We start from the raw sequence: 14,051 nt of genomic DNA on the forward strand, positions 1-14,051 counted from the left end.
TCTGGTTTTTTTTTTTTTTCACTTGAAAAAATTAAATGAACTTTAATGTTGCCATTACTGTTTCTTTGTAATACCATATTCGCATTTCGTTTCAAAACGTATATATATACAGTTGGAATTTACTGCATTTTGTATGTAGGCCTACAGTGTATAACTGAGGCCTGGAGCATGTGGTGTGATGTACTGCATGCATCGTATGCACATACATGCACTCTACCGGTACATTGCAGACTTGTATGACTCGTGACTCGGACTCGGACTCGGACTCGAGTCCGACTCAATCACATTTTTAATGACTTGGACTCGGACTCGAGTCACTTTGACTTACGACTCGGACTCGGACTCGGGGCTACGGACTTGGACTTGGACTCGGACTTGGACTCAAACTGACTTGTGACTCGACGGAAATTACCGCACTGCACACGCGCACATACGTAAGTTGATCGTTTTCTTTACTGTGCAATACATGTACAGGGCACTCGATGCGGTGCGTGCATGGCCGCCGTGGCTGGTTACTGATATATTGATTGAAGAAATCAATGTACCGAAACTTGTACCCCGCCGTCCGCACGTAATACTGCATTGGTGCAAGATTGATAGGGTAAGGTACTAGACTTTTCTTGTCAGACGTCCTGTCGTTCACACGTGTATTGCTGTCGCATCGCAATAACGTGATATGAATAGTCTGCTGATCTGCCCGTTCGGTAACGTTACATGCAACTTGCAACGTAGATCATGATGGCATCCACTCCAAAAATTGTCAATCTTAACTTCAAGAGAAATGCCAATGGAAGATCAAGTGCAGAATGCAAGTTCTGCAAGAGGAAAATAGAGGAGAAAACCGGCACTATGTCAAACTTCGATCGCCACCTTTTACTATATCAAAGGTGACTCTGAATCTCTGAATTCCCTAAAATGTACGTTTTTCCAATACAATGTTAGAGGTGACTCGTGACTCGGACTTGGACTCGAGAAATGTGACTCGGACTTGGACTTGGACTTGATGTTTCGTGACTCAAATACAAGTCTGGTACATTGTATCGCATGCATGTGTAGTTGGTGCGTACAGTACGTACATGTATAGCCTAAACGTTTTGTGAAGGTTGGTAGAGGGGGAACTGGTAACCGAATGGAATATAAGAAATGGTAAGCCATGTATGTACTTTGTATACCCCTCCCCCCCCAAAAAAATCCCTGACCGACATGTTTCTGATATGTTTCTGCACATTTCTGTAGAGTAAGCAGTTTGTTGCATTTAGGAGTTGGACTACCCCAAGTCAGAATTGAGTAATTTAAATACGGTAAAACAAATGAGTTACAAGTACAAGGTTAGTAATATGCTACTGGGTAAAAAATATTTTAGACGGTTCATTATACCAATATTTTTTGATATTTTAGCTGTTATAACGTCAATATGATTCTTCCAAGTTAAGTTCTCATCAATATGTATTCCCAAAAATTTGGTACCCTTAACCTGATCAAGATTAGTATCATTTAAAATTATAGGAACAGACTGAGTGTACTTGTACTGGCTAGCACAAAATATTATATAATTAGATTTAAGAACATTTATACATAATTTATTGGCTAAAAGCCAAGTAGTGATTTTCCGGAGCTCAAGATTAAGGTTCTGTACCGCTAGGTCTACATTTTTGTCAGTATTTAATAAACTTGTGTCATCTGCAAATAAGCAAAATGTAATAATATCTGAAGTGTTGCAGATGTCATTAATGTACAAGATAAACAATAAGGGACCCAATACAGAGCCCTGTGGTACACCGCAAGTAATAGGCTGTTCTGTAGATTTTACAGAATTATACAAGACATACTGGGATCTGTCACATAAGTAACTTTTAAATAAGTCCAGGGCTATTCCTCGGATACCATAATGTTCTAATTTACGAATCAAGATATCATGGTTAACTGTATCAAATGCTTTCGATAAATCCAGAAATATACCAATAGAAAAACGTTTGTCATCTGTATCATTACACAATTTGTTAACTACATAAGATGTCGCTAAATCAGTAGAGTGATTACATCTAAAGCCAAATTGTGATTCCGAGAGAATGTCATGTTTATATATAAAAGATATTAATCATGTATAGAATAACTTTTCAAATAGTTTCGAAAATGTTGATAAAACAGAGATGGGTCTGTAATTTCCAATGTCATGTTTGGAGTCTTTTTTATATATCGGTATAACCTGAGCTATTTAAACCCATCAGGAAAAACTCCAGCTGTTAGGGATTTATTGAAGATGTCAGCCAGCAGTTTAGCCAATGAATACTTGGCCTGTTTAATAACAAGAGATTTATTCATCAAATTCAGGGGCCTTTCCTGGAGGAATTTTGTTCAGAGTGTCCACAATCTCTTCTTGCGTAATGGGAGTCAAAAAGAGTGAATTCGAACACCTTTCACGTAGATATGCCTCAATAGGAGTGTTACATAATGGTAGCTCACTGGCAAGTTTGCTTCCTATGTCAACAAAATACGTGTTAAAGGCGTCAGCAATTTCTTTGCTATCAGTGATTTTGTTACTTCCAGTACTGAAATACGTAGGGTTCTTTTTTTGTTTACGCCTATTGAGTAGTGAATTTATAAGTTTCCAAGTACCTTTAATGTTATTTTTTTGTTGATTAAATTTTTTGCTTAAATAATTTTTCTTTGATAATTTTATAACAGAGTCGACTTTATTTTTATACAAAGTATAATTAAATTTGTTCTGTGAAGTACGGTTTTTAAGAAACTTCTAATTGAGTTGTAGATACCCTCGGACATCCACGGAGACTTTGATTTATCATAACGATACTTAATTTCAACCACAGGAAAATGTCTGTCATAGAGTTGTTTAACATGAGCCAAGAAGTTATTATACATACAATGGATATCATTCGATGACATTATACAATCCCAATCAGTCTCATTCAGATCATGAGTAAAATTTTCAATATTATCGTTACCAAAAACTCGCCTTTTATAATTTGTATTAGCCTGAGCACTTTCTCTAAAGTTATCAATAATTAAAAAATACCGGAAGATGGTCACTGATGTCAGTTATCAGAACACCTGAAGTATGGTTCAAATAATCATTTGTTAGGATATTTTCAATTAAAGTTGTACTATCAATAGTTATCCTAGTCGGTTTGTTTATGGTAGGATAGAATGACTGAGAATCAAGAATATTCATAAAATTTTGCACAGTATTATCGATATCACACTGCATTAAATTTATGTTATAATCACCCAAAATATAACATTTTTTGTTCTCAGTATCTAAACGACTTAATATTTCCTCAAAATGATCTGTAAAATTATTACATGATAAACACCGGGGTTTATAGACAATTCCAATGATAACATTTGATTTATTGGAATTAACAAGCTCTATAAAAAATGATTCTGCTTCAGAGTTGTTAATACATAAATCATTACAAATTTTATACACAAGATCTTGTTTTATATAAAGTACAACTCCACCACCTCTTTTATTTTGTCTGCAGGAACCTTCCAATGTATAATTTGGAATCTGGACTAAGGGATCATTTATGTCCTTTAACCATGATTCTGAAACCCCTTTGACTGAAAAGCTTGTTTGCAATAAGTTTACATATTGAATAATACTTGTTATATTTTTGGGCAAACCACGAGCATTAATATGCAGTAATTTAGTATTGGTGCTGAATTTAAAAACATTCAGGAACTCATCTTGGTCATAATATTGACATGGGATTTCCGGTACTTGAAGATTTAAATCAGGATCTATATTGTTATTCATACCAGAGTCATGAATTGCTTGACTCATTCAAATAATTAAGCATATTTACAACAAACTACTGAATATCAAAAACGAATAGAATGGGAGTAAACATTTGTGATATGCTGCCTTACACCAGAACACATAGAAAAATAAACACAACAAATAAGTATAAAATTGCATGCATACATTTATCCGTGGACATGTAGCCATTAGAGTGGGTTGGCATCCCCAGATCTGTAGACTTTAAATGCACCGCTGTGGAGCTTGTAGGTGATGACTGGAGGAATTGACCATGGAATGTAGGCGAATTTAACCGCTCGTCGCTTCTTATTCTTGGCAGGTGGTAATCTCTTAACTGCTTCCTGGCATTTCTGACTCTGCTGGTGACATCATCTGAGATGAAGATATTCGCACCTTTGAATGGGTTGTTCCGCAAGGATTTAGATGCTTGTTTGAGAATGTTTTGTCTATCACTGAAGCGTAAGAGCTTACAATGGATGGGACGTGGCCGGGTGTTACGGGTGCCAGTGCTGTCTTGTGATGATCGATGTGCGGGGGTACGGTGGGCTCTGTCAACTTAGATATCTTGACCATATTCTATTTTCATATGTGATATGAAAAAGTCGGACAAAAATTCCTCACAGGATTGATCGCCTTCTGAGCCTTCGGGGATGCCGTGCACGACGATGTTATTCCTGCGACTACGGTTTTGAAGATCATCAATCTGATTTTCAAGTTGGCCGATATGGAGATGGTTTCCATGGGTTAGACTATCCGCACTTTCCTTGATATCCTTTTGCTGTTAATCCAGATGCGAAGCCGTAGCTTTCAGCTCCTCTATTTCTTTTTGTTGCATGGCGATCTTTTCTACTGACTCTTGGAGCTTCACTTCAATTCCAGTCATTCTAGTGGCCATTGTATCAAGAGATTGTAGTATCTTATCTCGTTTAGAGTTCATAGCTGTGATGTCATCTCTGCAGGTGCAGGCATGGCAGCCATCTTGATCTCGATCCACGTCATTTGGGGACAGCGGGGTGACATATTTTTTCGAATGCCGTTTTCTTCGGGTTCTGATTGTCTTCGATGATTCTGATGCGTTGGCCATGTTCTATGCTGTTAGTTGAGAAGGCTTATTGGCTTAGGGAGATGATTTTTGCGGTGTTTCCATTAATAACAGTGAATTTTCTGAGGAGTGCAATACAGCCGTGTCAACTACGTATACTTCATTGTTAGACACAATGTGTTTTCTCTCAAGAAGATGCATGGAGCAATGAAGATGCAAGAAGATGCATGGAGACCCTTCCTTTATAGGGCGATGATTTATTAGCGAAACAGTTCCAGACAAAGATGGAGGCTAGAAGTAACTGATTGCATTAATTTACAGGCCCTCACGTAAGAAATCACAACCGATGGCTACGGTTCTGAGTATGCTGGATAAGGGAGAGGGGTTTAGGAAATCGATCCTTACTTTCCCTTTTCTACACACAAGTCTACCCAAACTAGTGACGGCTGCTCAGTCTGCACCAGGCACCTTCCCTGCATGCTAGAGGACAATGTACCAATTGTTCCCTGGCTCGCACCAGAAACTTCCGAAAGGGCTACAGATGGTCCTGCCGAGCCCATATCTGTACTGATTGTTTGTGCTGCAAACAGTCGGCACAATTATTAACAATTGAAATAATCACATAGGCCGTAAGTCCACACAGGATGAAAAAAAATAAATCTGAATTACATGTTGTTCATGTTTTTTTGATATCTGCTCACTGACAAGCAAAGAAATTTAGTGGTAGAACACAAGCTGCAAACTATTGGAAATAGTGTAGCTGAGCTCCATTAACTGAGCTATTCAGCCCGTTGTTGGTGGTTCCTCAATCGGTTTGTCTTTGCTCAGGGCTGTAGTGAAAACCAGAAACATACTTCAGGGTATAAAACAAAAGAGGAGGACTTTCTAAAATGTGTACATTTATTAGAAAATGTGCAAGTTGACTGAAGTGCTCCTCAGTTAGTGATGTAAGCATTATTTAGATGTGAAAGAGAAGGTTTTTTTTTGGGGGGGGGGGGTGTTTTCAAGTTAATGTACCTACATGCACATAAAGCTACCGTACCGTACCAGTGCATAGTGAATCTGATCAAGGGCATAATACACACGGTTGATTGTAGTCCCCAAAAAATTGTATGTAAATAGACACACAGATAAACATAAACTGGATTTCATTAGCAGACCTTCAAGTTTAGGATTTGGCAAACTTGAGTAACAGTCTGAAGTTTCTGAACTTCTATTAGTGGTACATGTACATGTATCTTGGTAATTCACTTGAATTTGATACTTGTGACAAGTGTTGAATGTTGCTTTTTTTTAAATTAAATGTCAGCAGTAGAACCATTGAATTTGTTCATCATGATGGAGAGATGTTTGAGGTCATACCAAGTTCTGTACCTGAGTCTTCTCCAATGAAGCAAGACTGTTGCTCTGAAGTTAAGGATGACATTACAAAGAAAAGGAAGTCATTGGCCAAACCTGATTCTGCAAGAGATATTGGCTTCTTTGATAATGGTAATGAATGTATATTCAATGTTCATGCACATGTATATAATGGCAACACCACTCAAAATCAAAAGAAGAATGTTCAAAACCTAATCTGTTGAAGTTTCAGCTCAGTGGATATTACATTTTTGAAAAACAGTGAAACCATGTACAACGTTTTCATTATTTCCAAAATTGGGTCGATTGACCGATCGTTGGAAATCACCTACATGTTCATTACTTGATTTCTTCTAAATGACAGCAAGCCAGACGGAATAAAACTTTTTGATAAATAACTTGGTAGGTTACTTTTGGGATAAAATGCAAATCATCATATATTCCTTTAAATTTGAAAATGGCATACAATTTCCGTAATTTAAGGTGACATGTTGGCTGTGAATCCATGAAATGATGATCTAAGTTTAGAAATGGAGAATTTGAGAGTGCACTTATCAAAGTGTGGCAGAATAAAGATTTTGGAGTGTTAAGTCAAATCTCTACCGTATACGGCGATTTTCAGTATTTTCACACTTAAAATTTGAGAAATTTCTTCACATTTTTCCCTATGGATTTGACATGTTTATGTCAAATTCAGATTCAGATTCAGAATTGATTGTTACCTGTATAAACATACATTGACATTTAGTATGGTCTTGCGAGCATTCAAAATTAAACTATGTAAAATAATTAATAAATGAATAATAGAAGATAATAAAAATGACACTTAAGAACAACACTTAAGAACAAGTTATGTTTGGACATTAATTAAAAAATAAGATTACAATAATATCCGATTACAATAAACCTAAGAATAATATTAAAATTACAATTACAATTATAATTATACTGACAATTACACTTGATCATTCAATAAACATACTGCACTTGGATGAACACTGTTCAAAGTTTGATTCGAATCAGCTCTGACTGATCTATATATAATACCTCATTATTTCAAATAAATCATTCACAGGGAGGAATACGTCTAAAATAATGGACCTAGATTTCATTAGTTGCCATTCAGGGTTCATATCTACTGAGTCCATACATGTACATGGGCTAGGTTGGTGTGGATCATATAGAGCTATATTAAATTACTAGAGCGCTAACTCCCCATTCTTGCGCGCGGAGACGCTATTTGAAGCCGTCCTGGGCCCAGACATTTTGAATTCATGTGCGTGTTTGTAGAACATAATGAAATTGAGATGGAGTGAATTTTGAAAGTGTATTCTAAATGCAACGCACAAGTAGAACATACGCAAATGTCTTAAGCGTGTGTTCGGTTTGAAAAAAAAAACCACGGTTAATCATCTGCAGTGGATACGCGCACGCGTTGCGCTGTTTACGTAGAGCAAAGCGAAACCTCATTTTGCAGATCGTGAGTTTATGTTTTGGGCGTATTGGATTCGATGACGCACCGGTATGGAATACAAATGCAGATATGCAAATAGACGTACAAAATATGTACAAAATTTCTAGTTCTCCATAGGTTTGTGCACAAACATGGATGCGCCCAGCAGGATGTTTACACCATCTTCAAGTTAATAGATTTAGCTTGAGAATACCGTTTGTTTCATTGAGATTGTTTTTGTAAATCCAAAGATATGTTTGAATAATGGCAAAGCCAAGAAACCCATTTTGTGCCACTTTCTGTGAAGCAGTTATATCAGTATAGTCCTAGTTTAAAACCAAATCACTTTACTGTTAGTGATTTTTTAATTTTAAGCAGAGTGTGCAATATTTATTTATATTTAATTGAACTCTTTCATTGAAGTTTTAAAGAAGTGAACCTGTCTGTACTATTAAATTGTTTCAACAAAAGAACAAAACCCTATATTGTCGTGTGAATGGAATGTTTGTCTTACACCCATAGGGATAATCTTATCAAAAGAGCCATACTGGCATTGTCTGATCTTTGAAGCACTCGCTTCCTAAAAGTGGCACAGAATTTTTTATATTTTTAGCTTTGCGGTTATTCAAACATATCTCTGGATTTACAAAAGCAATCTTAATTAAACAAACGGTATTCTCAAGCTAAATCTGTAACCTTGAAGATCGTGTAAACATTTGCTGTAAATTCCGGTTGTAAATTGGCGAAAATGGCGGGGTTTACATGCACCATTATTTTCAGGACATCCTGTAGCTCTATGGTGTGGACTTGAATGTGTGTGTATATGTAATCATGGAGGAGATGTGCATATCAATGACCAAAGAAATGTGTTAGTACGTGACAAACCTAAAATCCTTTCTTTACAAAATATCTTGACTTGCTAAAATAGCTTAAATCTCACCATGTATTGGTTATTTTCTTTTTAGGTCTTCTTTTTCATTTAGAAATATTTTTCTTGATGAACATCCAGCCAGAGGATCTGTTGCTTCATTATCCAGACATCAGTCAGCTGTGTAACTGTCTAACAGCCAAACCCGTTCAAGATCCCTTTATTGGTACATCAGTGCTACATTTTGATGATAGACCCATATTGAGGTAAGATGATAATGAATTTAATAGACTTAACTAAACAATGACTGAACAGTGATCATCAATATTTCTTTACAGAAACGAACCCTTAATAGTTGTTGTTTGATGGCATCCAAATTGGAGTGACTTCAAATTATGATACAGTTTAGAGCTCCATTGTAACTTATACTATAAAGCCTATCATTGCCTTACTTAAGAAAATTAATGTACCTATAGTTCTTTTTTTAGAGAAAATTGAAAATTACCATGAGAAAATCTTGATAGTTGCCAACCAATTCCTAAATCAAATTCCATCTTATAATAACCAATTCCTAAGAAAGTATACAAATTTCATTTCAAAAAGGAGAAGAGCTAATTCTTCAACTGGTTTGTGACCTATTTGTTGTCCTCATGCTTGCTTCTTGTCTTAATTTTGTAAGGACTGCGCACAATGCACTGCATCTCTGCTATTGCTAAATTTCATACAATCTATCATACCTTGCACAGCTGGGAAACAATTTTGTTGTGTAAATGCTCTATGCATGGCGTAAGTTTTGTCTGGACAACTCACTTCGGGCAGTTCTCAGCATAGAGACACGACGGGCAGCAATTCTGGATGCCATATTTCTGCCCTCTGATGGAGCTCGCAAGCATCTTGAGTCCTACCCTTCCAAGGACGAGATCTCTTTGCAGACCAGTTTCAGTCTCGTATGCAGGCTAAAGCTGATGTATCAAGGCTACAGAGAAGATTAATTTGGTGAAGGTTGATTCCAAACTGCCTCCCCAGCCCCGTTAGGTGTACCTGCAGGTCCGAGCAGGCGGGGTCATGGTATGAACCCGTGGATATGGCCGTGGAGTAACGGCAAACGCAGTCGCGTGGCTGTCAGTTTCCTCACAGGCGGCACCTGGATGAATCTTTGAGGTGTTTCTGAGTGTTGGGAATCACCGAAGACTTCTTCTTTGGGGGCATGATGGATGACATGATTTCAGAACAGGAGAAAATGCCCGTATAATTTTTTGTTTGTTTTGTTTTTGAGATGAAGAAAAATGCCGGATAAATAACAGCAAATCGCCGGTTAAATAGCGGCGTTCGTGTTGAAGATGAAAACACTGAGTAGTCCGTGCAGCGTGAGGGATTTACTAAAAGAAAAATATCACACTGATGTGTCAGTAACTTGTAGGGTAGGTAAGGAGTGAGTGGACACTCCCCCCGTGTAAAGTCTCGCTTGTTCGGTACAGCAACACTGCTGTGAGCAGTGGCATAGCCAGGAATTTTTCAGTGAGGGGGCGCTGGGGGGGCTGGAACATTTCATGGGGGGGGGGGCGTCATGTAGATCAATGATAATTTTTTTAGAAACTCAAAATCTCAGTGGAGGGGGGGGGGGCGACTGGGGGGGCGACAAGGTTTCATGCACCCGTTCATTGGTGTGTAATCGATTGCAAACAAGTGCGATGGTCAACTGGGGCCAGTATTTGAAAAAAAGCCAGTTTTTTCCAACGCTGATCGGCCGATCAGCGTTGGAAATTGATACAAAAATACCACTTTTCTTGAAAATTACAGTATACCAGGTGCCATGATTTTACAGGATGCTTTACACTGTCATTCACTAACAGTCCAGCAAGGTGTATTTCAAAATGATTTGGTAGTTTTATTTTTTTGATGTTTGCAAATGTTGTATTTTCCCTTTAACGATGCAATTTGCAGCCTGTGCGAAGCCTCGTTCGGTGTGTACGACATGAGCTACTTGCAGCCTGTGTGAAGCCTCATGCACACAGTCTTGTAAGAATTGTGTAACGGGAGTGAGGGACCGGCAACCTGTGCTGTGCGAGGAGTCACTCCCGAAATGTAGTCATAACGACTAAGAAATATCACCCCAAAAAAACCGAACAGATGTTACAAAAACTCACTCAACTTGTTTAGAACAGCAGAGATGAAACTTTTCTGATTTTAATAGGAAAACCGACTTTTTTACTTTTCCAACGAAATTTCCGATTTTTGTACAATTTATCCCACAAAACTTATTTTTTAAACGATTTTCCACAATATGTGATTTTATTTAAACTATAATTGCGAAGAAAAGTCAATGAATAAGTTGATGAAAAGGGCACGTAAAAATAATCGTGAGCGTATTTTAATCTCTTTCACACACTACCACGGCGGAACACGTACAAGACACATGGACCAGACTTTTTGGACTGCATGGCAATGACGATTATGCATGTGACAAAGTACCCAAGCGGTTCTTGGTACAACGTACATATTTTGAAAGTTCGCACAGACTGACGTTAGACCACGATGTTTTCTTTTGGATAGGCCCCATAATACCAGAAATACAAAAAAAATGGCTAGCTGATAAAATGCCTATAAATTGTTCTGGCGATAGGTGATTTTGGCCAATTTTGATTGAAAGTCGGTATCGTCATATTTTTTTTCTCCACTAACCAATAAAATTGGGTCGCATTTTATTGCTTTCAAAATAGGGTCGGTCAGGTGATCCGAAACCAAAGGTATGTTTTTGTTTGGCACAAGGAATTATAGGGAAGGCCAACTTATTGGTATCGATACGTGATATAAAGGGGTGGGCATGGTGAGAACCCTGGCTGCATATCTGGGCGGAATGGGGTTGTGGAGGTAACAAAAATGATTGAAGAATTACACAAGTCAATCAGTGTATCAAATATAACATGTATTTTGTCTTCGATAAATTATGCCATCGAAAAATAACATTTTTGAAGCTGTGATTTGATAAAATGGTGCACACAGATTTAATTGATTCTCAATGTATAATAATGTCAATGATTGACAGGACAAAATAGACATATGAAATTGTTGGGAGTCAAGAGTTACAACGCACAAGGTGGCTATTTTTTTATACACTTCATATTTACATCAAACAATTTTACTTAAAACCGTCAAGGTTTTCAGATAAAAGACATATCAAGTTATAATCACAAAAGTATAAACTAGTGTTATCACTCTTTGTAGAGTTTGTCTGGCCAGACACAATTACAGTCAATTCCGTTTCTGGAATGCGTTCGTTTATGAAACAAGCCCACCTCAAGCCAAGGTTGGTTTAGTTCTGAACTTGCAGGAAACAGTAGCCGGTGTCCATGTCACCGTCCGTTACAGTCCACTGCGCTGGTACAGAAACTGGGCCTCACTCAGAGTCCACCAGTCAGTCAGGCTGGGTTTCACTCTTACTGGCCTGGTTTTGATAGCCTCAGTGGGGTAGTCAAGTGTGTCACCTCACGTACTAGTTATAGTTGGCCATTTGAATAAAATATTTCTGAAGTTAAATATCAACTCTACCAAAATAAACATTTTCTAGGCTCTTGCCTCATCAATCAATAACAAAATATGACGCCGTACGTTGCACTATTCTTAATAATGATCATGATAAGTCAAATTATAGACTTTCTCTACCAAGGGAAATGTAGCTAACTTCCGCTTTCTCAAAAATCAAGAAAGGGGTAAAGGAGGTGAAAAAAATCACTCCTAAAGGCACATACTGTACAATAAGTCTTGATGATTACTTACGTTAAATATGAACACACATATTCCTTCAAGGTACATAGCTATATAAAACTCTCAATCCGTCTTCAATCTGATTTTTAAAAGCCATTGCCAAAACACGTCATTCTATGGGAAAATGACTAACATTAATTTATATAAATACATGACATTTAAATTAGAAAATAACTGAATACTCACAGTCACAAGAGACTCTTTTCTTCTCTGGAAAAACATGGCATGTTATCTCAATCCATGGGCCCCTCACGAGCAAAAAGATGTACAAGATCTCTCAAAATCACACAAATGTGAATGGCAATCGAAGCTGAAATTGCACCATCCAGGCAGAAATCAAATCGCTGCGGGGCAATAAATGCTAGCCCAGCTGCTGGCACTGATCGAGCTGTCAAGCTTTCTGCCGCACCTTAAAAAAAAAAAAGCCTAGCAACGCCACAATGCTCCCAGAAGTCCCTAGGACCAAAAAAACCTATTCAAAGTTTTCCTTTAACCTTTCTTATGACCAAAACCGCTCAACCTTGGACCAAAACCACTCAACTTGGACCACCAAAAGATGTGACCATGACCAACGACACACACAGACCTAGACATGTATTATTATTTATTATTATTATTATTTATTCGACCAGGACAAATCTTACAAACAAATATGACAAAAAAAAAACAAGTACATGAACATTAAGGGGAAAAAAAACCCAATAAAGAAGTAAACAAACAAACTATCGAACAAATCAATAAGTAAATATTAAAGTAGACAATAAAATGAAAAAAAACAAACATAAAATAACATATTAAATAACAAAACAAAACAAAAATAGTAGAGAGCAACTTGGGGCGAGTACAAGTCATCTAACCACTGAAATGGTTACATCAAAGTTACTCGCTAAAAAAAAGGAGTTTGTTACACATTATAATAGCGTGTAGATATTTATTATATCATATCACTGTATATCATATCACTGTACCTCTCATAACCTTTTTTTTCCACCGTGTAGTTACGTTACTTGTCGTTAGGCTATGGGTCAATATGGCGCGAAAACTCCCCTAGCGAGAATACACGTCTCAATTAGCATGTTGAGTTTACTATAAACTTTACAATTACCGGTACCTCGTTAAAACAGGTACCTTGTTTTACCAGTATTCCTTGTCATAGGCAGGACATTGTATTAATGGTGCTCTTATTGACTGTACACTATTAATGTCCTTAGCATACAGGGCTTCTGGGCTCACTTGTCCACCCACGTGCCTCTCGCGTGACCGGTGCTAGTCTATAAGTAACTTGCTCTACAGATAAGTAGAGTGACGTAGACTAACTCTCCCCTCCCCCCCCCCCCAGAAGTGTGGATGGGGTCTATGAACAAATACTTGCCTGTAGAGCATCCCTCCCTCCTACCCCACTATCCTCAATGTTTCAGTCCTCAAACTTATAGCGCTCGAGAAAAGACGACACTCATGAGGCATACATGCCACAGGCACTATGGGTAGGACACAAGAAGGCACTATATTGTGAAAACTCTTAGCGTAAACACCTGCCGGTAGGGGGAATATGCATAAGTAAATTGCTCTACAAGTAAGTATTCGTTCGTAGACCTCATCCACACTTCTGTGGGGGAGTGGGGGGGGGGGATCTTCCAGCACTGGTATCCTGCAGTACCAACTAGTAATGTTTAATCCTTTTGGTGAGTGCTGGTAGTGGAAAATAAATCTTAGGGAATTGATAAGCACCCTCATGGCATATGTTGCAATGCTCTACGGTACTTACCGGTACATGTACTAGCTA

General features: G+C 37.8%; 1 protein-coding gene across 1 annotated transcript in view; it reads left to right on the plus strand.

The window, feature by feature from the left end:
• The window catches only part of LOC119728243, an 88,810-nt gene that overhangs the window by 52,851 nt on the left and 21,908 nt on the right, over positions 1 to 14,051 (plus strand). The window contains exons 5-6 of the mRNA XM_038200398.1: positions 6,133 to 6,314; positions 8,601 to 8,769. Of these exons, the coding sequence (XP_038056326.1) occupies positions 6,133 to 6,314; positions 8,601 to 8,769 (351 nt within the window). The remainder of the gene's footprint in view (positions 1 to 6,132; positions 6,315 to 8,600; positions 8,770 to 14,051) is intronic.

The sequence above is a fragment of the Patiria miniata genome, unplaced genomic scaffold, assembly GCF_015706575.1.
Source record: "Patiria miniata isolate m_02_andy unplaced genomic scaffold, ASM1570657v1 HiC_scaffold_20, whole genome shotgun sequence".
Lineage (NCBI taxonomy): Eukaryota > Metazoa > Echinodermata > Asteroidea > Valvatida > Asterinidae > Patiria > Patiria miniata.